This window comes from Geotrypetes seraphini, chromosome 6, assembly GCF_902459505.1.
Source record: "Geotrypetes seraphini chromosome 6, aGeoSer1.1, whole genome shotgun sequence".
NCBI classification, from domain to species: domain Eukaryota; kingdom Metazoa; phylum Chordata; class Amphibia; order Gymnophiona; family Dermophiidae; genus Geotrypetes; species Geotrypetes seraphini.
In genome coordinates, this window is record NC_047089.1 from 200,266,931 (window position 1) to 200,289,160 (window position 22,230).

Here is a 22,230-nt window from a genome sequence, read left to right on the forward strand (position 1 = left end):
GCCAGTATCGATTTTTGGTCCCATTAAATACCCATAAGCCCTATCTTACATAACATATTTAGCAGACCAATGTAAAAAGCCTGCAAAAAATAACTCCAACCTAAAATACACTATCCTAAGTCTTATAAAAAAAATGTCCTGAGCAAGATAACTTTTTCCAAAGTTGGGCTTCTAAGCCAATCTGCTTACTTAAATAAAGACTCCATCCACTGCTATTCAGCAGACTGGGTGGAGAAAATGTAGGTACATGTATATACCTGTAAGGTAGTCATTAGTGGATGGATCCACTAACTTGAAGAGGTAGTAGTCTCCTTGCCATTGCACATGTCCACAGTTTGAAACAATGGTCAATATAGTTTAGGCTGCCAGCCTTCTCACTTTACGGTTTGCAAAGTCTTTTATTAGGTCCTTAAAATCTAGTTTTTTAGCAAGTTCATGTTCAATAGAGAGCAGTGCAAGGCTATTTAAACATTGCTGACTCATTGTTGAGCGCAGATAGTTCTTGATTAAGGCCAGCTTACTAAATGCTCTTTCTCCTTCTGCAACAGACAATGGAAGCATTGAAAATATTCGCAAGACAATGCATTCTTCAGCGAATATTCCTTGCAGCTGTAGATCATATATGGCATTTAGTAATTCCAAGGGACGCAGATCACCCGAAAAAGTAGCTTCGTATACTTTACGGAGATGCTGCAGTTCTTCCACTAAGGACTGTGTAAAGTCATTAGGGTAAGCAGAAATCAGTTCATTTGTTGAAGTTATGAGATCTTCCTCAGAAAGCCCTCTTAATTTCAAAATGAGAGCAAACAGCTTGCAGGAATCTTCCATTGATTTAAACCGTTGATGAAGGTCAGAAATGATGGTATCTAATGTCAGGTAGAAAACTCTTGATCTGAAGCTATCCTGTGCATTTTCCTGGCGTGTCCTTGTTTGACGAAGCTGTTGTGTGTTCATCAGTTCTGTAGGAATCTTCATATTTTCTGCTACCAGTGTAGCTTCTGAAAGGATTGAAGACCAATTTTCTCTAAGTGTCTGCATTTCTGCAGTTAGATCCTTGATATTAGCAGCAGCAATATCCATGGAAACAGACCTTGATTGCAAGATCTTATTTCTCTCATCAAAACTTGCCAAGACTTTCACCCAAAATGTAGTCAAAAAAATTGCTCGGAAAGAAGAAAAATATTCATAAAATCCTTGTGCATCAAAATGTGCCTCTGTTGTAAGTTTTCCTGTTGCGATAATTTTCTCCACTGCAGTAAGAATGCTTGGAAGTGTTCGAGCAATGGGGCGAATAGCTTCAATTCGTGCACTCCACCTGGTATCACTTAGACCATGCAAAGAAATACCAATTTCTTCAGTCAATATGTTCCATCGCTCAGGACTGCTACTGCAAAGAACATACAATCTGTCCACATTTCCAAAAAAAGTCTTCACTTCTGGACAGCATGTTGCAGCATGTACACCTACAAGATTCAGCGTGTGTGCAGCACAAAGACAGAATATAGCTTGAGGGTACTTTTCTTGTATTCTTGCTCGCATTCCTTTAACTCTGCCAGACATATTTGCTCCGTTATCATATCCCTGACCTCTACAATCACTGAGATCAAGTCCATGATAACTTAATCTTGTGACTATCATATCGGTGATTTCTTAACCTGTTTTCTTAAAAAAATCAAAAAATTCAATGAACCTTTCTTCCACAATCCAACTTCCTTTAAATTGATCTCGGTGAACATATCGTATTACTATCACATTCTGCTCTGTATGTGAAATGTCAGGAGTAGCATCACATATGATAGCAAAATATAGAGCTTCTTTTCGTTCGCCTCCACAATGCGATTTCCACAAATATCAATAAATTCGTTTTGAATGGCCCAAGATAGATAGTGCGCTGGCATTTTTTCCCCTTTCTCTTGGCTGTCTTTTACTTTTTGTAAATGGTCAGATAGTAAGGGGTCATACCGAGCCAGGATTTCTAGAGTTCCTAGAAAATTTCCATTTTTAACATCCCCAATTCTTTGTGTGCTTCCTCTAAATGCTAAGTTCCTGGAGGCCAAATATAAAGACACATCAAGAAGTCTTTGTAGCAGAAGAGAGAACTTCTCAGCTTCCCTTGCTAAAGTTATTTGTATTTCTGCATCAATACCATGTCCACCTATAGACTTCTGAAGTGTTCTCCAACTCCAGTAATGTTTTCTGTGCTGAATTGATTGCTCATGCTCTGGTAAGCGCACATACAGCCTTTGCCACTTGGTTTTGGTAGGATCAAAGCCTTCCTTTTTGCAGAGAAAACTTGTATTCTGGCATCTCGGCTCACTGGTAAATGCAAAGCATGTTATGCAATATAAAACTTTTCTGCTAATGCTCCACCTAAGCCAGTCCCTTAAAATCTTCTCACGTCCATTGGGTGATTTGGCATAGAGGAGATATTCATAAAAAGAACGTCCGTCAAGATCTTTACTCATAGACTGTGCCATTTGCTTTAAATCATCTTACATCATTAATCCAAATTGCACAATTCTTTCTCTGTCTTTGTCCTGAATGACATCTGGCCACATTGCTGGATCCTTCCAGTCAACAAATTTATGAGCAGGCGCGGAGAACGCATTTTTAAACAAATATAGTTTATCCTTGTACTCCTTATGTAATTTTAATCATCTATGGATATGTTTGTATGTTTATTGTTCAAATGGTTTTATTTATTTCCCCAAATTTATTTTTGTTATACGCATTGAAAATATTTGATATTGCGTTTAAATCAAAATCTCAATAAACTTGAAACTTGAAACGAGTGCCCGTGAGATTGTGGGAGGGTTAAATACTCAAAACTTAGAAGAATAACAATTTACTTAAAGTTTTTGCTATGCCAGCTTTCTGGTATCTTTACATACAGTGGCATACGTAGCATATGTAACACCCGGGGCCCATCAATTTTTGGCACCCCCCCCATCTGTAAGAAAACCATGATTTTTAGTAACAAACCACACGTCACACATGAGTACCTAGGAAAAGGCAGCATCTTACATATTGCAGTGAGCAGTACATCAATACACCCATTGTAAAACTAAACAAGCCAGACCAGCACAGATCAATCCTACACCGTCAATCCTAACAGAAAACCATGTCTTTCGAACACACAGAACACAGAAAACACCTTCGCCTAGTATGGAATATGTCATCACAAACTAACCCCTCACTCTTTTACAAAACTGTAGTGTGGATTTTAGCCACAGTGGTAACAGCCCTGACGCTCATAGAATTCTGAGCATCAGAGCTGCTACCACCACGGCTGGCGCTAAAAAATGCTCCACAGTTTTGTAAAAGGGGGGATAAAATAGAAATACACAGTTTCAATGCTCTAACTCAGAGGTGCCCAAACTTTTTGAGCTTGTGAGCTACTTTAAAATGACCAAGTCAAAATGATCTACCAACAATAAAATTAAAAAACACAAAGCACACTATACGCTGAGAAAATATTAATTATCATTCCTATTCTGGGTTTTTTTCAAAGAGGTCAAGGCAGATGACTCTATGCATTGTCACCTCAGTAACAACCATACAAAAATAGACAAATATACCCTCCATCCTTTTTATTAAACCACAATAGCAGTTTTTAGCGCAGGGAGCTGCGCTGAATGCCCAGCGCTGCTCTTGACGCTCATAGGCTCCCTGCGCTAAAAACCACTATTGCGGTTTAGTAAAAGGGGACCATATTGTAAAATATAGACAGCAGATATAAATTCAGAACTGTGCATAGTAAGTGAAGGGAAGTTTTCATCTCTGGGAATTTACCCAGTTAACTATTAAGTTATTTGGGCAAATTCCTTTGAAAACTGTGGTAATACTGCCTCCACTTTGCTAAATTTAAAATAAAATCATTTTTCCTATCTTTGTGATTTCATGAGTCTCTGGTTGCACTTGCATCCAATCTTTCTTCCCTTCTTTCAGCCTGTATGCTTCCTCTCCTCCACACCTCATTCCCTCCCCCAACTTTTTCTTCCTCTCTTCATGCCCCCTTTCTTTTTTTCTGTTTCTCTTCTTTCCTTCTGTTTCCCTGCCTTCCTTCTGTTTCCCTGCCTGCCCCCTTTCTTTCTTTCTCCCTGCCGTTCCCCAAGCCACTGCCACTGCCGCTGCCATCGGGGAACAGGACCCACCAATGGATAACAGGCCCCAAAGCCGACGCCGACGCATGCTCTCCCTGCTTCGGGCCGACCAGCATTCCTCTCCCCGACGTCAATTCTGCCGTCAGAGAGGAAGTTCCGCCCAGCCAGGCAGCGATTGGCTGGCCAGAACTTCCTCTCCGACTGCAGAATTGACGTCGGGGAGAGGAAGACTGATCGGCCCGATAGATTAGATCGCCAAGACAAAGTGAGTCCTGGGTGATCGACTCACTTTGCCTTGGCGAGCTACTGGCGCCCCTGCCTTAGAACACTGCCTAGGACCCTGGGGGAGCCCGGGCCCCCTGTCAGCTCCAGGCCCCTGAATGCAGGACTGGTAGTACTGCCCTGATGGCGGCCCTGGGTATAGCCCGACTTTACACCTCATCAATAGCCCTTATGCCTGCAGGTGTTACCTCTATGTAGGTACAGTGAGTTTTGGAAGGTTCACATAATCCACCTTAAGTGCAAGTAGTTAGAGTGGGATATAGGCTTGGGTCCCTATCTCTATTGTCCACTACACCACCTACTAGGCTACTCCAGGAACCTGATTGCTAGTCTACTAGGTCTGACCATAACATCTGAGGGTATCATGGTATGTACTGCTTCATTCATATCTTTGGGGGTGGGAGGGGGGTCAGTGACCACTGGGGGAGTTTAGGAGGATCAAGCCTTCACCCCTCCAGTGGTCATCTGGTCAGTTTGGGTACATTTTTGGCCCTTATTTGTTGTTAAAACAGATCAAGCCGTCATCTTTTTTTAAACGAGCCCCATAAGGTAAGAAGCTAGTAAATTTAAATGGGCCAGATTACATGATGGTACGTTGATGATATCGAGTTGTTAGAAATTTCAATAAAGTACCTAAATCTCCAGCAATGTGGAAAGATCAAAATCAGAAGCAGATCATTTCAGATCAAAAGGTCCCCAAATGCAAGGGTCCTGAGCCCCCATTCCTAAACCACATATCCAAAACCAAAATACAATAGTAAGGAAACAGTTAATGTGCCAACCTGCGGTTAGGAGGAGGAGGGGGTACTGAAAAAGAATGAGTACAGTCATGGTGTCACTGAGTCAGAGAGAAGTAGTTGAGATAATGTCCTCCATATCTCAGATGGATATATTTCATATTTATGCAGTTGGCAGTGGGATTTGAAATATAACATAAGCACTTCCTGAGATGTCAGTTTTCCAGCATTTGTGGTCTGAACAAGGATGTAATTCATATCTGCAGGTGCTTACTCTGGTATCAAACACTCCAGCAGCATCATGCCTGTGGAATCCAGAGCTCCCTAGTGTCTCATTTGTATCCTGATATGCCCACATCTTTCCTATTTCTGCAGGGTTTTTTTTCCTAAATAGCTCTCATTTCCTTCAATAGGATGTTTTATTTCATTCTCTTCTTGCAGTTACTTTTTATGAATGTCACCGCACAAACTTATAGAAGCCAGGCTTGGAATATAACACATATGACCATTTAGCTACCAAAACCAGTAACAAACAGAGGAACCATTAAGTTAAAAAAAGAAAAAAGAATTACTTCTCGCCAAAGTTCTGATTTTGATCCAGCATTAGCACATCAACCGCATAGACTTGATCTCTAAAAAAAAAAAAAAGAAATCTGTAAATCTATGTCCTTGGTCAGTAATTTTATAACAGGTTTCAAATGGGCATCTATTTTAGAAAGACATGTGGGGGGGCATTTTTGACAGGATGTGTGAGTTTGGACGTTTTGGGAAAGACATCCAGAAATCTAGAAGAGAAAATGTCCATTCTCAAAACAGCAAGACGTCTATCTTTTAATGACCTATGTAGACATTTTGGTCCTTAGTATGCCTATCTTTTTTGGCCATTCTTGAATATAAATACGTCCACATGAAAAATGCACAAAAGAAAGTTTTCATCTAGGCAACCTGCATTTTTAGCAAACTGTTCCGACAGCTGAGCATAGCACAGGGGCTCTTCTAAGTAGTGAATTTCACATTAAAAGTACCAGGTACAGATGTCACTATATATTGCTTATATTGTATGGTGAGCCCTCCAAAATCCCCCCAAAACTTACTGCACCCACCCATACACCACAATAATAGCCCTTATGCCTGCAGGTGTCATTTTAATGTAGATATAATAGGTTTTTGACATCTATACCTGGAACTTTTAATGTGAAATTACAGTGCTTCTTGGAAGAGCCCCTCTGTTCTCTGGGCTAAAATGTCTGAGTTAACGTCTGAACCTGCTTGGGCTGAGAACTTTTCAACATCCCCTGATAATAAAGGCTAGAATGTACTGATTTTTTAACATCTTTGGGGAGTAAGTGGGGGGGGGGGGGGACATGCCTTAATCCCTCCAGTGGTCATCTGTTCAGTTTGGGTACCATTTTAGCATTTAGATACTTTTAAAACAGGTTTAGCTCCAAACATCTAAAAAAAGGACCTTTTGTTAAAGGTTTGATTATGCCTGATAAGCGTTCAAATCTTAAACCTGCCCTAAAACCACCCCAAACATACCTCTAACACCCCTCCCCCTTTAAGATTTGGATGTACCGGAGACAAAAACAACCAGAAAGATGTCTAGAAAGTCTGTTTTGAGAATGCCCACTTGGACATTTTGACTAGTAAGACATCCAAGTATTGGTTTATTCTGTCTTTTGGCCATCAAATCTTTTTTGAAAATGAGCCCCATAGTTGACTATCTATATATAATGGCCCCACAAAAGCTGTATCTAATGAAACCCAAGGATATTTATATCAGTTGAAAGCTTGTGTAAATATATGTGTAAATGTGCTTATCTTTTAGAGAGGAAAATTCTATTTGTGCCCTAAAAAAATCAATGCAGATAAAAATATATACCTAGCGTTATTCTATAAACCACATTTAGAATGAGGTGCAGTTTATGGAATAATTGTAGTGCCCATCCCCATGACTAAAATTTAGGTGCAGCTATTTACACTACCTAAAACCTGGGATAAATGCTTGTTCCTAAATTGTGCATGGATCGGGCTTACTTTATAACTGTGCCTAACCTTTAGAAATGCCCATGACCCACCCATGCATCTCCTGCGGTCATGCCCCCTTTTGAGATCTGCTCAGTAGAATTATGCTTAGACAGTTGTGCACGTAGGGCTGGATTCTGCAACCAGAGCCGTTATCGGTGGTCGCCTTATAAGCGGCCACCAATCACGTGCCATAGAAATATAGAAACATAGAATATGACGGCAGAAAAGGGCCTACGGCCCAACAAGTCTGCCCACTCAAATAACCCTCCCCTCTAAGTTCCTCTTTGAAGTGAGCCCACGTGTTGATCCCATTATACGTTACTGGCCTCAACTACCTGAAGTGGAAGATTATTCCAACGGTCGACCACTCTTTCGGTGAAGAAGTACTTCTTAGTGTCACCATGGAATCTCCCGCCCCTGATTTTCAGCGGATGCCCTCTTGTCGCCGTAGAGCCTGTAAGGAAGAAGATATCTTCTTCCACCTCAATGCGGCCAGTAACGTATTTGAACGTCTCTATCATGTCACCCCTCTCTCTGCGTTCCTTGAGAGAGTAAAGGTGCAACTTACCTAGTTGTTCTTCATAAGGGACATCCTTGAGCCCTGAAACCATCTTGGTGGCCAATCGTTGAACCGATTCCATTCTTTGCACATCCTTCTGATAGTGTGGCCTCCAAAACTGTACACAGTACTCCAGATGTGGTCTCACCATGGACCTGTACAGCGGCATCACCAATCAGGCCAATCATGCATCACCGCAGTTTCAGAATCGTGCTTACAGGAAAAATAGGCACCAGAAATATAGGCCAGGGTTTTCCAGGCTTATATATCTGGTGCCTCTCATGCAACTTTATTCATGGTATACAGTATACTTAAATCTGGGCGAGTGTAAATCATGAATCCTCGTAATGCACTCCACCTAAATTCTGCACCCTCCCCCCCTCTTCCCCGAATGTGACACCACCAGAGATGACTACAAGTTTGTGTATTCTTGTCATTTTAAATGTGCCATTTTACACATAGAAAAGCCATCATAAAATTACCACGTTCCTTGCTTTGTATCAAAGGTGGTTTTATTCACAAACAGCATGGAGAAGTTAACAGGGTGTCATCTTTCAGAGACAGATGGACATGACAGGCTTGATTTATAATATAAAAGGTTTTTATTCATAGGCACAGAGTGGGACAAACCTCCTTCATCTATCGGATCCTGTATACTTACGATGCAATGTAAGTATACAGCTATGTTTTCTATTATTTAAAAATTTAAAGAAATATCTGTGTGATATTTGTTTTAATTTTTGTGTACTACCTTGAATTTGTGATCGTAAGTTTCATGTGTGTTACGGCAAGTAACTTCGAGGGCTCCTTTTACAAAGGTACGCTAGCATTTTTAACGCACGTATCGGGTTAGTGTGCGCCAGCTGAAAAATTAGTGGCTAGTGCGCGGGGCAATTTAGTGCGTGCTATTCCGCGCATTAAGGCCCTAACGCACTTTTGTAAAAGTTTTTTGTTTTCCATTAGAATTATTTTTAAAGGCCTTTGCTGTCTAATATTTTTTATTTTATTTTTTTTACATTTAATAAAAAGCTTGTTGGCATGCATTAGCAGTTACAGTAGCTTAAAACAATGTAACATACGCTTCTCTGTTGGAGATATGAAAGCAGCAGCCTGTTAACCATGGTTTGCACCCTCGCTAAATAATCCTTCATATAAAAGTTGGTAAGGAACTGAATAATCAGCTAATGCTTGCCTAGAATATATCTGTATCTATCTCTATCTAATAGGAGCGTGCAGGGGGGATATATTTTTTATTTATATTTTGCTTTCTATGTCTATTTTGTTCTGTCATTTCCATTACAGTCAATAGAAATACAATCTACAATTTCTGTAAGGGATGGGTTTGCCTTCATCCTAATTCCTCACAAGCATCAAATACCCCCTGTCTCCCACTCCACTCACCCTGTTTGGTTGCCATCTTCTAGCATCCGTTTCCCTTTATCCTGGCTCATATGCTCTCTTCCACTACTCCCCCCCCACCCCACTTCCAGGACTCCTCTTTGGCTGCTGGTATGATTGGGCTCCACTTATTGTCCTGGGTGTCCTCTTTCCTTTTTGATTGTGGTAGGATTGGGCTTTGTCAGTAACCATTGGCCTTCTTTCGCTCTTTGGAGGCTAGTCAAGCACCACATGCCTGCAATGGGAGCAGTTTCCAAAAACATGCAACAAAAAACTTATGAGTTGGTACATCAAGTTTTTATTAAAATTGAATGCTGTCGCTTATCCAACTTCTAAGTGAGATACAGATTAAAATATAATGGGGGAAACATATCAAAATAAAAAACGCCAGTCAACATGGGTTCAGGAAAGGGAAATCATGTTTAACGAATTTACTTCAATTTTTCGAGACCGTGAACAAGCAAATTGATAGTGGAATGCCGGTGGACATAATATATTTGGACTTCCAAAAAGCATTCGACAAAGTTCCACATGAAAGGCTTCTCAGGAAACTACAAAGCCATGGAATAGAGGGAGATATACAAAGGTGGATAGGCAAATGGTTGGAAAACAGAAAGCAGAGAGTGGGCATGAATGGAAAGTTCTCAGACTGGGAGAAAGTGACTAGTGGTGTGCCCCAGGGCTCAGTACTTGGGCCGATCCTATTTAATATTTATATCAATGACCTGGAAGACGGAATATCCAGTGAGATCATTAAGTTTGCAGACGACACAAAGCTATGCCGGGCAATCAGATCGCAGGAGGATAGCGAGGAACTCCAGAGCAACTTGTATCAGTTAGAGAAATGGGCAGATCAATGGCAGATGAAGTTCAACGTGGAGAAATGCAAAGTAATGCATTTAGGTAGTAAGAATAAGGAATACGAGTATAGAATGTCAGGCGCAACTCTGGGTAAGAGCGAACAAGAAAAGGACCTGGGTGTACTGATAGATAGGACTCTGAAGCCGTCGGCACAATGCGCGGCAGCGGCAAAGAAAGCAAACAGAATGTTAGGCATGATAAAGAAAGGAATCACGAGTAGATCGGAGAAAGTCATAATACCGCTTTATAGAGCAATGGTCAGACCACACTTGGAATACTGTGTCCAACATTGGTCTCCCAACCTAAAGAAGGATATAAAACTGTTGGAGAGGGTGCAGAGACGAGCAACGAAGTTAATAAGAGGTATGGAGAACTTGGAATATGAGGAACGACTCAAGAAACTGGGACTGTTCTCCCTTGAGAAGAGAAGGCTGCGAGGGGACATGATCGAGACGTTCAAAATGCTGAAAGGCATCGATAAAATAGAGCAGGAAAATAAATTATTTACATTGTCCAACGCGACACGGACAAGAGGACATGGTTTGAAGCTAAGGGGGGACAAGTCCAGGACAAATGTCAGGAAGTTCTGTTTTACGCAGCGAGTGGTAGACGCCTGGAATGCTCTCCCAAAGGAGGTTATTAAAGAATCCACTGTGCTGGGATTCAAAGGCAAATTAGATGCACATCTCCTTATGAGAGGCATAGAGGGATATGGGTGACTAAAACTACATCAGGTGTATACCTGACTGGGCCTCCGCGTGTGCGGATCGCCGGACTCGATGGACCATGGGTCTGATCCGGAGATGGCAGTTCTTATGTTCTTATAATAATGATCCAAATTAAAAAAAAACAACATTAATCAAATGGCGTAACAAGTAAAGAACATCAAATACAAGACTTACACGAGAGAAAAGGAAAGTAGGGGAAAAATACAATTGATTTTGGATAGAAAACAAGGAAGGAACGAGAGGAAGGGGAGTGCTAAAACACGCTTCTTTTAAAAGATCTGCTAGTCTTACTGATGATCTCAAAATGCCACGAACAGTCAGTAGAATGCTCCTTTAATTAAAATCCAAATCACAAATTTATAAAATGCTTATATTGCCAGCACTGAAAAGTTTAGTACCTACAGCACAAAATACATTTTTGTTTGGATTTGACATTTCATAAGTGAAATAGTACACAATGAAACATAAAATTGTATTGTATTGAAAATTTATTTACAGTATAGCCTGCCTTTGTCCAAGGCAGGGAACATAACAATATACTTAATTAAAATACATACATCACAATCCACTAGGAACAATCAACAGTTTAAAAACACAAAATACAGCAGGCACTTTAAGACAAATCATAGGGCTTGAACATTGTTGTTATCTCTGTTTTAAACACGTGCATATCCTTACTTTCTATCATTTCATTTATTTCCTGTTGCATGTGTTTGGAACAGTGTTCTTCAACCGCCAGTCCACAGTGCGATTGATGCAACATTATCTTTGAGCCAGCTCCCTCTTCCTAACTGATTCAGTGCACAAAGCCACGGGCAGTGGCTCCTACGGACATCCTGCGCCTGAACCGGAAGCCTTCTCTCTGACGTTGCAACGTCAGAGGGAAGGCTTCCAGATGAGGCACGGGACGTGCAAGGTGCAATTAGTACTATTATGGGGGCGGGGTCTGGAGTGGAGATTGGGTAGAGATGGGCGGGGTCTGGCCCACGACTTAGCCCAGTGTTCTTCAACTGCCGGTCCACAGAATAATTCTTTTATTTCTGCCGGTTCATAGGTGTAAAAAGGTTGAAAAACACTGGTTTAGAAGGTTTAAAAATTATGTTCTAATGAAAACAAATACACTTCTTCCTTCGTATTCGCAAGGGATGCGGGCGCGAATATGGAAAAACCACGAATAACTTTTTAAATTTTGTTTGCGGTTTTTAGAAAAAGCCTTCCGTTTTTATTATTGGAACCGCCAATAACTTTTCTACAGCGATTTCTGGGCAGGCATGCTGGGAAGCACTGGTTTTTTTTCAGTGCACACTGAAGCAGTTAATGCATGGAAGTAAGTGCATGGAAGCAGTTAATTTGTGGGAGAAAGCATGATAACAGCGATTTTCAGAGTGAAAGGTAAGCGATACACTTTTTTATCGGTACAGTAAAAGGAAAAAGAACTTTGATGATGATGTAATTTTGGGGGAGGTGGAGTCAGCTTCCGAAAAATCATGAATAAGCCAATCCGCAGATACGGAAACCCTGGATACGGAGGGAGAAGTGTAGATTTATATTCCAGCTGCGACAGCTGACGATGACCTGCTTCTCTGAATGACCTTATATGCTGAAGATAAGTACAAGTGCAAGGCCTCACATTTGACGAAGACCAATGCACGCAAAACATTTTATTTATTTAAGTCGCTTTCTAGCCCGTTGTCCCCAAAGAGCTCAGAACGGGTTACAGGTTTAACATACATAATTTCTGTACAAGTTTACGACAAAAGTTTTTATCCTAACTTGATACATGCTAGGAACTAATAATAATATACAGTTACAATTTACTATGGTTGTCCTTATGATGCAGTACAAGTTATATCTAATTTGACACACAGAAAGCTACAGTGTATGATACAAGTTATCCTTATATGACACATACTGGTTCTGGCACCAGTATACATCTCTTTGTAGTCTATCGGTCAAGGGTAGGGGTTTAGGCGAAGAGGTATGTTTTTATTTTTTTCTAAAGCTGAGGAGTCCTTCAAGGGATCTGATCCGCAGGGGCAGTCGATTCCAGTGACTCGGTATGACGTGGGAGTAGGACCATCGCTTTGCGGTTTGCACTGCAGTTGAAGAGCACAACCAGGGGGCATTTTGAGGCGTATTTTGTCCTGGGAGCAGAGGGACCGGTTCAGCACATTCATAGGAAGCTTAGGCATCACATAGGCCGGCGCCATGTCGAGCAAGGATTTGATCGCTAGCATCAGGCCCTTTCTAGAGGCTTTCTATGATTCACTGTGAATGTGCATCTCACCCCCTGCTCCGCTATTGTGCAGGGCTGCCTCAGTTTCCCCCCCCACCCCCACAGCTTGTAAAATTTATCTTCCTATTATGGTTTATTTTTGTTTAGGCTACAGCTTCCACAGTCCTACGCTCTTTCCAGCAGCAAAGGACCAGAAGGTAAGGAGACACTAGCAGGGATTGTTTTTTTTTTTTAAACAAGTGTTAAGTACTTCACAACTGTAACCCTATTCTTAAAAATAAATTAACATTATTTTATTTATTAGGATATATTTACCACCTTTTTGAAGGAGTTTACTCAAGGAAGTGTACAAACATAAGCAATAGACAATTACAGCAGTAAAAATATTCAAATTACATTACAAAGTATAGCATAGCTACATCACAATGTCAGCACAATATGCAATAAAAACATTTTAATAGACAGGATAGGATGGAGCATATAGATAAGAGTAAGAAAATAAGGGAACTATGATGGGTGTTCAATAATGAGTTCAGTAATGAGTTCAGTAATGAGTTTTAAAAATTTTTTGTTTTATTTTTCAATAAAGTCCACTTTTCCTGCTATGACTTTAACCCCTTTGAAAAGAATTCAGTTTGACCTTCAAACTAGGACATCATAGCTTCCATGACATCTTCATGGAGAGATTTCTTTAAAACTCGTAACAGGAAATAATCTGAGGGAGCCAAGTCAGGACTGTAGGATGGATGGTTCAGCTGCTGAAACCTACATTCTCGGATGGCAGCATGTGAATGTCGTGACATGTGCACTGGTGCACTGTTGTGAAGAAGCAGAATGCCTGCTGTGAATTTTCCTATGTCTTTTCTCCTTGACTGACTCCCATAAAGTGATCTTTGTGTTGACGTAACTCTCCCTGGTTATTGTTGTCTTATATGGCATGAACTCCAGAAGCAAAAATCCTTCATTATCCCAGAAGACAGCTGCCATGACTTTGCCTTCAGATTTTTCTGTCTTGAACTTTTTTGGAGGGGGGGAATGACTTACGCTTGCACTGCATTGACTCCATTTTGGACTCAGAATCTCTGTGATAGACCCAAGTCTCATCTCCAGTCACCAAACGAAAAAAATTACTTGGTCTTCATGGAACGTCTCCAAGTTCTCCTGACAGCACTCGAGCCTCGTGGCCTTCTGACATGGAACCAGCATTCTTGGAACACATCTTGCATTAACTTTGGACATGCCCAACTTTTCATGAATTATTTTCTATACTGTATCTGCCAAGATGCCCATTTCTTCAGCTATTTGGGACACCTTAATTCGTCTGACTGACAAAATGAAACACTTGACTTTCTTGCACATTTCTGTGGAAGTTGCTTCCTCAGGCAATTCAGTGTAAGGGTCATCTTCAATGGGCTCTCTACTCCCACTTAAAATGCTTGTTCCAAAATTTTACTTTGTAGAATGATGGGGCAGATTCACCATAAACTGCAGTCATGCATTCATGGATCTCCTTTGTTTTTTCCTCTTCTTATGTGAGAAATTTTATCACTGAATGGTGCCCATATCTAGCAGTTTCTTACTTGATTCTTACTTGACATTCTGTTTCTTGGAATATTAGACTCACACTGAGCCATAACTGTGCATGAGTAACATTGAGACATGTCACAACATATATAGACTTGTTTCAACATGCTTGCTACTTTCTTTCATACTCAGGTAGATAAATTATTGAATGCTCCTCATAATTTAAAGAAAGTTACACAGAAGGGCAAAATGGTGCTTGAAAATTATCTTAGCTAGAGTAGGAGCTGATAAACATAGTTTACTATATTACGTGCAGCTAGCATTTCAGAATGTAGCTGGTTACTCCAGAGAAGGATCACTGGCAGGTATCACATTGTGTAATGTCCTTCAGAGAGAGTATGTTTAAGGATACTCCTTGAAAGGACCTTAGCAATGGCGTACCTAGCATATGTTAGAGTAAATACTTTCAACACACTGAATGTGAAGATGTCCAAAATGTAAGACAGGAACAGCATAGACCTAACTCAATCCAAAAAATGAAGGAAAAAGCCTCAGAAAGGGCCCTCCCACCTCACCAAAACAGCTCAAAGAGGTGGTCGAGCGTTCACCTCACTGGCAAAAAAACCTTAATTATATGATAAAGTCTTATGCTGTGCTGTAATGTGCCAACGAAAATTAAATAATAGAGGAATTATTCCACTTATCTTCACTGATCGGTGGATAAGTGGAATAATTCCTCTATTATTTATTGTAAAACTAAACAAGCCAGACTAGTACAGATCAATCCTACACAGTCAATCCTAACAGAAAACCATGTCTTTTCGAACAAACAGAACACAGAAAACACCTTCGCCTAGTATGTAATCACAAACTAACTCCTCCCTCTTTTACAAAACTGTAGTGTGGTTTTTAGCCACGGTGGTAACAGCTCAGATGCCAACGCTAAAAAATGCTCTACAGTTTTGTAAATGGGGAGATAGAATAAAAATATGTAGACAAAGGTTAAACTGAAGCACCAAGAAGCTGGACTCTGCATACAATGCAACATCACAGAAACAGCGATGCATCTCACCTAAAGCAAAAAAAAAATAAATAAATATAATTTTTTTCTACCTTGTGTTCTCTGGTTTCTGCTTTCTTCATCTTTTTGTCACTCTCTTCCTTTCATCCATTGTCTACCCTCTCTCTGCCCCTTCTATATGGCATCTTCTCTCTTTCTATTCCCATTCCAGAAACTTTATGCATCCCCCTTCCATTTCTCCCTTCACCCCCATTAGTCTGGCATCCATATTCCTCCCTTCCCTCCTCCAATAGTCTGGCATCTCTCCTCTCCTCTTCTTCCCTTCCCTCTCCCACACCCACATGGTCTGGCATTTCACTCTCTCATCTCCCTTCCCCCCACTTCCATCAGCATCTGCCCCCTTTCTCTCCCTCCAACCCAATTCCATGCAGTGTCCTTCCCCCTTATGTCTCTTTCTCTGCAATTCCATCAGCATCTGCCCCTTTCTCTCCTTCCACCATGCTTCCATACCACCCTGACCCCCATTCCCACCCTTCACAATGATTCCATACCACCCTGACCCCCTTTCTCACCCTTCATCATGATTCTATACCACCCTGACCCCCCTTTGTCACCCTTCACCATTATTCCATACCACCCTGACCCCCCCTTTGTCACCCTTCAGCATGATTCCATACCACCCTGACTCCCTTTCTCACCCTCCGCACCCTTCCATACCACCCTAACCCCCCTTTGTCACCCTTCAGCATGATTCCATACCACCTTGACATCCCTTTGTCACCCTTCAGCATGATGCCATATCACCCTGACTCCCTTTCTCACCCTCCACACCCTTCCATACCACCCTGACTCCTCCCTTTGTTACCCTTCAGCATGATTCCATACCACCCTTTCTCACCCTCCACACCCTTCCATACCACCCTGACTCCTCCCTTTGTTACCCTTCAGCATGATTCCATACCACCCTGACTCCCTTTCTCACTCTCCACACCCTTCCATGCCACCCTGACCTCCTTTCACCACCCTACTATGCTCCTTTCTTTCTCCATCCCAAAGGTCCCGCAATGACTGCTTCTGCTCTGGATGGAAGAGGTAAGTGACGTCGGAGGGGGCTGGGCCGGCAGACGCAGTTAGTTGCGGCAAGATTCCGCGATGACTGTGGCTGCCGGTCCACTCCCCCTCCCCCCCCCGACATCACTTACTTCTTCCGGAAAAGAGGCAGTAGACAGCGCAGTCATCGTTGGACCTTCGTTCACTTCAGCGTGGCTGCCGACTCTACTCTGCGCTGAGATGCTGTTTGGAGCAGCGCGGGAGGTTCCAAATCTGGCCGGCTGTGAGGGAAATCCTGTTCATTGAGTATTTTGGGACATGTCCTTTGAGGGCCTTGAAAATCAGACATAGTTTTATATTTAGCCCTGTATCGTACTGGTAGTCAGAAAAGTTTTTGCAAAAATGATGTGATGTGGTCATGTTGCTTACAACCTTCTATTAGTCATTCATTGCTTTGGTTTGAAGCAGCGATTTTCCTATGACTCTCCACACATCAGTTTCTCCACGTATCTACTACCATAGGACTTTTAGGGACCCCTGAAGAAGACTATTTTGTCAAAACACGGCCCGTATTGGGTCCTACCCTTTCAGCTGACTATGGTTTTTATGTGGATTATTTTATTTATGTGTGGATTTTCCAATTGCATTTTTTGGAACTTTTATTTTTTTCAATAAAGTCCATTTCAGTAACATCGTCACTCCACAGTGTTTTGCTGCAGCATTCTAAATCAACTGGAACTGTAGTCAGACCAGTATAGAGTGCATTATAATAATCCAGTCTTGATGTTATCATGGCATGCACAGCTGAGACAAGACTTGCCTTCTCAATGTAAGGAGAGCGAGGCAGTATAGTTGTCACAATGACAGAAGCGGCTCTTGAAGGTTGCTTGCATTTAGGGGATCAGAGTAAGTGTTGAATCTAGCTGTATTCTCCATATTTCCCCAAAGAGAATTTGATGTCAGGTATATTTATTTTAAAAAATTTATATTCCGCTACATCCACAGTTCTGAGCAGATTACAATTTATATAAGTTGCATCGACTTAAGGCACTTAAGAAAAAAACTTCCCTCTCTGTCCCAGATGGACTCGCATTCTAAGTTAAAGTGCCTAGGGAACTAGAGAAAAATGAACAGTATTATAAATATATGCATATCTAGTGAAATAAAATAAGAATAAAAATAATGAAAATAAAGCAGGGAGATAAAAGATTAAATAAAACCCAACAGAAATAAAACAAAATAAAAACATGTGAAATAATAAAATCCAATCAATGTGGTGAAGCAGGGAGGACAGAGCTCCAATGCAGGCCATTAGGGCTCTCCAGCCTCAATGCAGGAATAGAATGACACAATAAATCGCCACTCAGTGCATACCAGCTTCCAAGCCAATCAGAAAGTTTTCTTGGAACCTCAGAACACCACTCTGGGCTCACACAGTTCAGAGCCCTAAGCTTCCGGTAGCCTGAAATACTTTTCTTTTCTTTTTTTTTTCCCATTCTTTATTTGTTTTAAAAACCAACACAAAGTGCAACAGATTTACCAACAATTGGTACAAAAAAACAGCACTCATTACAATCAAATAATAAGATAAGTACATATCCCCCCCTTCCTGGAAATGCATAACACTCATTCAGAAATCAAAGGGTAATATTAATAATCAATTCATACAAAATTTTGTTAATGGATCCCAAATTTCTTTGAATTTATTATAGTGTCCCAATTGTAACGAGTTCATACGTTCAACCTTATAAAATTGGCATAAGGTTTCCCACCAAAAGTTATAATTTACTCTATCCCATTTTTTCCAGTTTTTCGTAATTAGCTGCATAGGAACTCCTGTCATGATAAGAAGTAATCTATTCTTATTTGCATTGATTGGACTCTTGGGCATTAATAGTGTTCCAAACAACACTACATCATATGACAATGACTTCCAATATCATATTGATTTGACCCCAAATAGACCTCCAAAATTTAAGTATCAAGGAACAATAGAACAATAGATGAAGTGTCCCTATATCGAGATGACAATGCCAGCATCTATTAGACGGTAGAACTAACTAACTTTTGTAAACGAACAGGGGTCCAAAAAATTCTATATAACAGAAAAAAAAACCAAGTTTGTCTCATATATGCTGACGCCGTACATCTCATCCTCCAAGTCCAAATCCGTGGCCATTGAGTTGCAGAAATCTGCTGCTTTATCTCAATGCTCCAAATGGCTTTTAGACTAGTTTTAGGTTTCTTATTCAAATATTCAGATATTAATTTATACCACTTGGCAGCCTGATGCCCTAGCAAATCTGTCTGGAAGCAAAGGCCCGGCAAGCTATACTGATTTTTTTTAAATTTCAGAATACTTTTCTACATTTTTTGAGTTTTCACCCTTTTTCCTTAAAATTTAATCTACCTGTGAGCCAAATTTTGAGATTTTGATAATGCTGCATATGATTTGGAGAGAAGATTTTTGGTGAGAGGCTATCCAAAAAAAAGCTATAAAACATGCATTCTTAAGAGCTAGATATGCACATACAGAACTTCTATTAGAGGAGCATCCAAGGGATGATGAAACAACAACACATTTGGTTTGAGTTTTACCTTTCTCCATAGCAGCATATATAGTGATTACATTGATTAAAGAATATTGGCATATTCTCCATTTACATGAGGTTCTTATACAGAGCCCTATGTTTGCTTTTAAATGGGATAAGATGATTGGACAAATGATGGCCTGTCAAAAGTGAGGACCTCCAATTAGTAGGAGTGATGCGTCACATGCCGTCTGTGGGAGGTGCCAATGGTGTAAGATGTCCATCACTGGACACCAATGGCAGGACCCCCAGACGAAAATAATTATTAAAGGTAAAGATTATTCAAGCTAAAGAAGTTCATGTGCCTTGAATTTGGGGAATAGAATGACAGGCAGGCAGTATCATGGACATTCAGATAGCCAGCAGCTACATGATGGATCAGGAACGCCCCACACACAGATCTTTCTGATCACCGCAGGGCCTCTCATATAGGCCCCACTTGTTATAGGGAACCATAGAAACTTGGCTTTACGTGGGTTCAGGCAAAGTTTGTTGTTTTAGCCCATTCTAGCAAAAACGGTAGCAGAACGAGACTTGGGGGTAATCGTCAGTGAGGACATGAAGTCTGCCAATCAAGTGGAGCAGGCTTCATCCAAGGCAAGACAAATCATGGGTTGCATACGAAGGGGTTTCGTCAGCCGAAAGGAGGAAGTTATTATGCCATTGTATAGATCCATGGTGAGGCCCCACCTGGAATACTGTGTGCAATTTTGGAGGCCACATTATCGCAAGGATGTGCTGAGACTGGAGTCGGTGCAGAGAATGGCCACCCGGATGGTCTCGGGACTCAAGGATCTTCCATACGAAGAACGGCTTGACAAATTACAGCTATACTCGCTCGAGGAGCGCAGAGAGAGGGGAGACATGATCGAGACGTTCAAGTATCTTATGGGCCGCATCGAGGCGGAGGAAGATATCTTCTTTTTCAAGGGTCCCACAACAACAAGAGGGCATCCGTGGAAAATCAGGGGCGGGAAACTGCGAGGTGACACCAGGAAATTCTTTTTCACTGAAAGAGTGGTTGATCGCTGGAACAGTCTTCCACTACAGGTGATTGAGGCCAGCAGCGTGCCTGATTTTAAGGCCAAATGGGATAGACACGTGGGATCTATTCACAGAGAAAGGTAGGGGAGGGTCATTAGGGTGGGCAGACTAGATGGGCCGTGGCCCTTATCTGCCGTCTATTTCTATGTTTCTATTCTCAAATTGATGTTAGACAGTTAGTGAGTTTATTCAGGGCTGTGGGTAAATCAGATTCATTGGGTATGAGTAGCTGCACATCTCGTAGATGTAGAACTGAGTGTCCATTGACTGAATCAGCTTGGCTAGTGGCTTGAGGCAGATATTGAACAGAATAGGTGACAGTATCGATTCTTGTGACGCCCTACATGTCTGTGCCCATGGTGTCAAAGAGCTGCTGCCAAACAGTATGGACATCTGTCAGATAGATAGGATCTGATCAAAGAAAATACTGTACCACTGATACCTGTTTCTGCCAGTTATGCTAGTATAATATCATGATCTTGCCAGGTACATCTGACCTGGGTTGACCTCTGATGGAAACAGAATACTGAGCTTGGACATTTGATCTGTCACAATATGGCAACTGTTCTTATCCACAGTGTCAAAAGCTGCTGAGAAATCTAACGGTACTAACATTGAGGCAAATTCCCTGTCTTGATTTCTGTGAAAATCTAGTAGGTAAACAAGAGCCGTTTCTGTTCCATAAACAGGTCTGAATCCAGACTGGCATGGATCTAGCCAATTTCTCTCTTCTAACAAATCCTAGAAATGGGATGGTAGATACTGACCAGTAACTTTGAAGTTTGTCCTGATCAAGATTGCTCTCCTTCAGCAAAGGACGCACCACTGCCCTTTTCAATGTTGTTTTAGTTGTCCATTTGAAAGAGAGGACAGATTTTTGTAGCATCTTCTATGAAGCCCCTAAAAGCATAAGAACAGCCATACTGGGTCAGATCAATGGGCCTTCTAGCCCAGTTTCCTATTTCCAAGTGGCCAATCTAGGTCACAGTACCTGGCAGAAACCCATATATTACCAACATTCCATGCTTTTGATCCAGAGCAAGAAGAGGCTTCCCTCATGTCTGTCTCAATAGCAGACTATGGACTTTTCCTCCAGGAACTTGTCCAACCTTTTCTTAAACCCAGATACTCTAACCACATTCTCTGGCAATGAGTTGCAGAGCTTAACTATTTTTAGAGTAATAAAATATTTCCTCCTATTTGTTTTAAAATTATTCCCATGGATTTTCATTGTGTTCCCTAGTTTTTGTTCTTTTTGAAAGGATGAAAAATCGATTCACTCTTACTCATTCTACACCAACCTCTTTAGTCTTTTCTCATAAGAGAGGAGTTCCATCCCCTTTATCAATTTGGTCACTCTTCTCGCTACACTCGTGTTACCCCCTCTCCTTAAGTCACTTCACTGGCTCCCTATCCGCAATCGCATACAGTTCAAACTCCTACTGCTGACCTACAAGTGTGTTCATTCTGTTGCCCTTCAATATCTCTCCTCTCTTTTCTCTCCTTATACATCTCCCAGAGAACTCCTTTCCTCAGATAAGTCACTCTTAACATTATCCTCCTCCTCCTCTGCCAATTCCAGACTTCATTCCTTTCATCTAGCTGCCCCCTATGCCTGGAATAAATTACCTGAGTTTGTTCGCCCAGCCCCTTCCCTTCCCTTGTTTAAAAGCGGACTGAAAACCCACTTTTTTGATATAGCATTCAATCCTTAACCCTACTTCTCTGCTCCCACCAGCCCAGCCAGCTGATTAACCGTTCCCCTTAACTATATCCATGACACCCTGTTTATCTTTCTTGACTGTTTAGATTTTAAGCTCTTTTGAGAAGGGACTGTTTTCTTCTTTGTGACTCTGTACGGTGCCGTGTACATTTTTGTAGCACTATAGAAATTATTAGTAGTAATTGTAGTAGTCTTCTTTGAACTCTTTCCAATTCCTCTAGAACTTTTTTGAGATACAGCAATCAGAACTGTGTGCAGTACTCAAGATGTGGTTGCACCATGGAGCAATAAAGAGGCATTATAATATTCCTTTCCTAATAATTCTAGCATCCCATTTCCTTTTTT

General features: G+C 41.2%; 1 protein-coding gene across 3 annotated transcripts in view; it reads left to right on the top strand.

Annotated features, from left to right (window-relative positions):
• Positions 1 to 22,230, top strand: part of CDCA2 (cell division cycle associated 2) — a 168,862-nt gene that overhangs the window by 143,092 nt on the left and 3,540 nt on the right. Inside the window, exons 14-15 of one of the 3 annotated variants that reach the window (XM_033947524.1) lie at positions 8,322 to 8,378; positions 13,080 to 13,129. The exons of 1 other annotated variant lie outside the window; for it this stretch is intronic. In XM_033947524.1, coding sequence (XP_033803415.1) covers positions 8,322 to 8,378; positions 13,080 to 13,129 — 107 coding nt within the window. The remainder of the gene's footprint in view (positions 1 to 8,321; positions 8,379 to 13,079; positions 13,130 to 22,230) is intronic. One more of the 3 variants, XM_033947525.1, reaches the window with a different exon arrangement.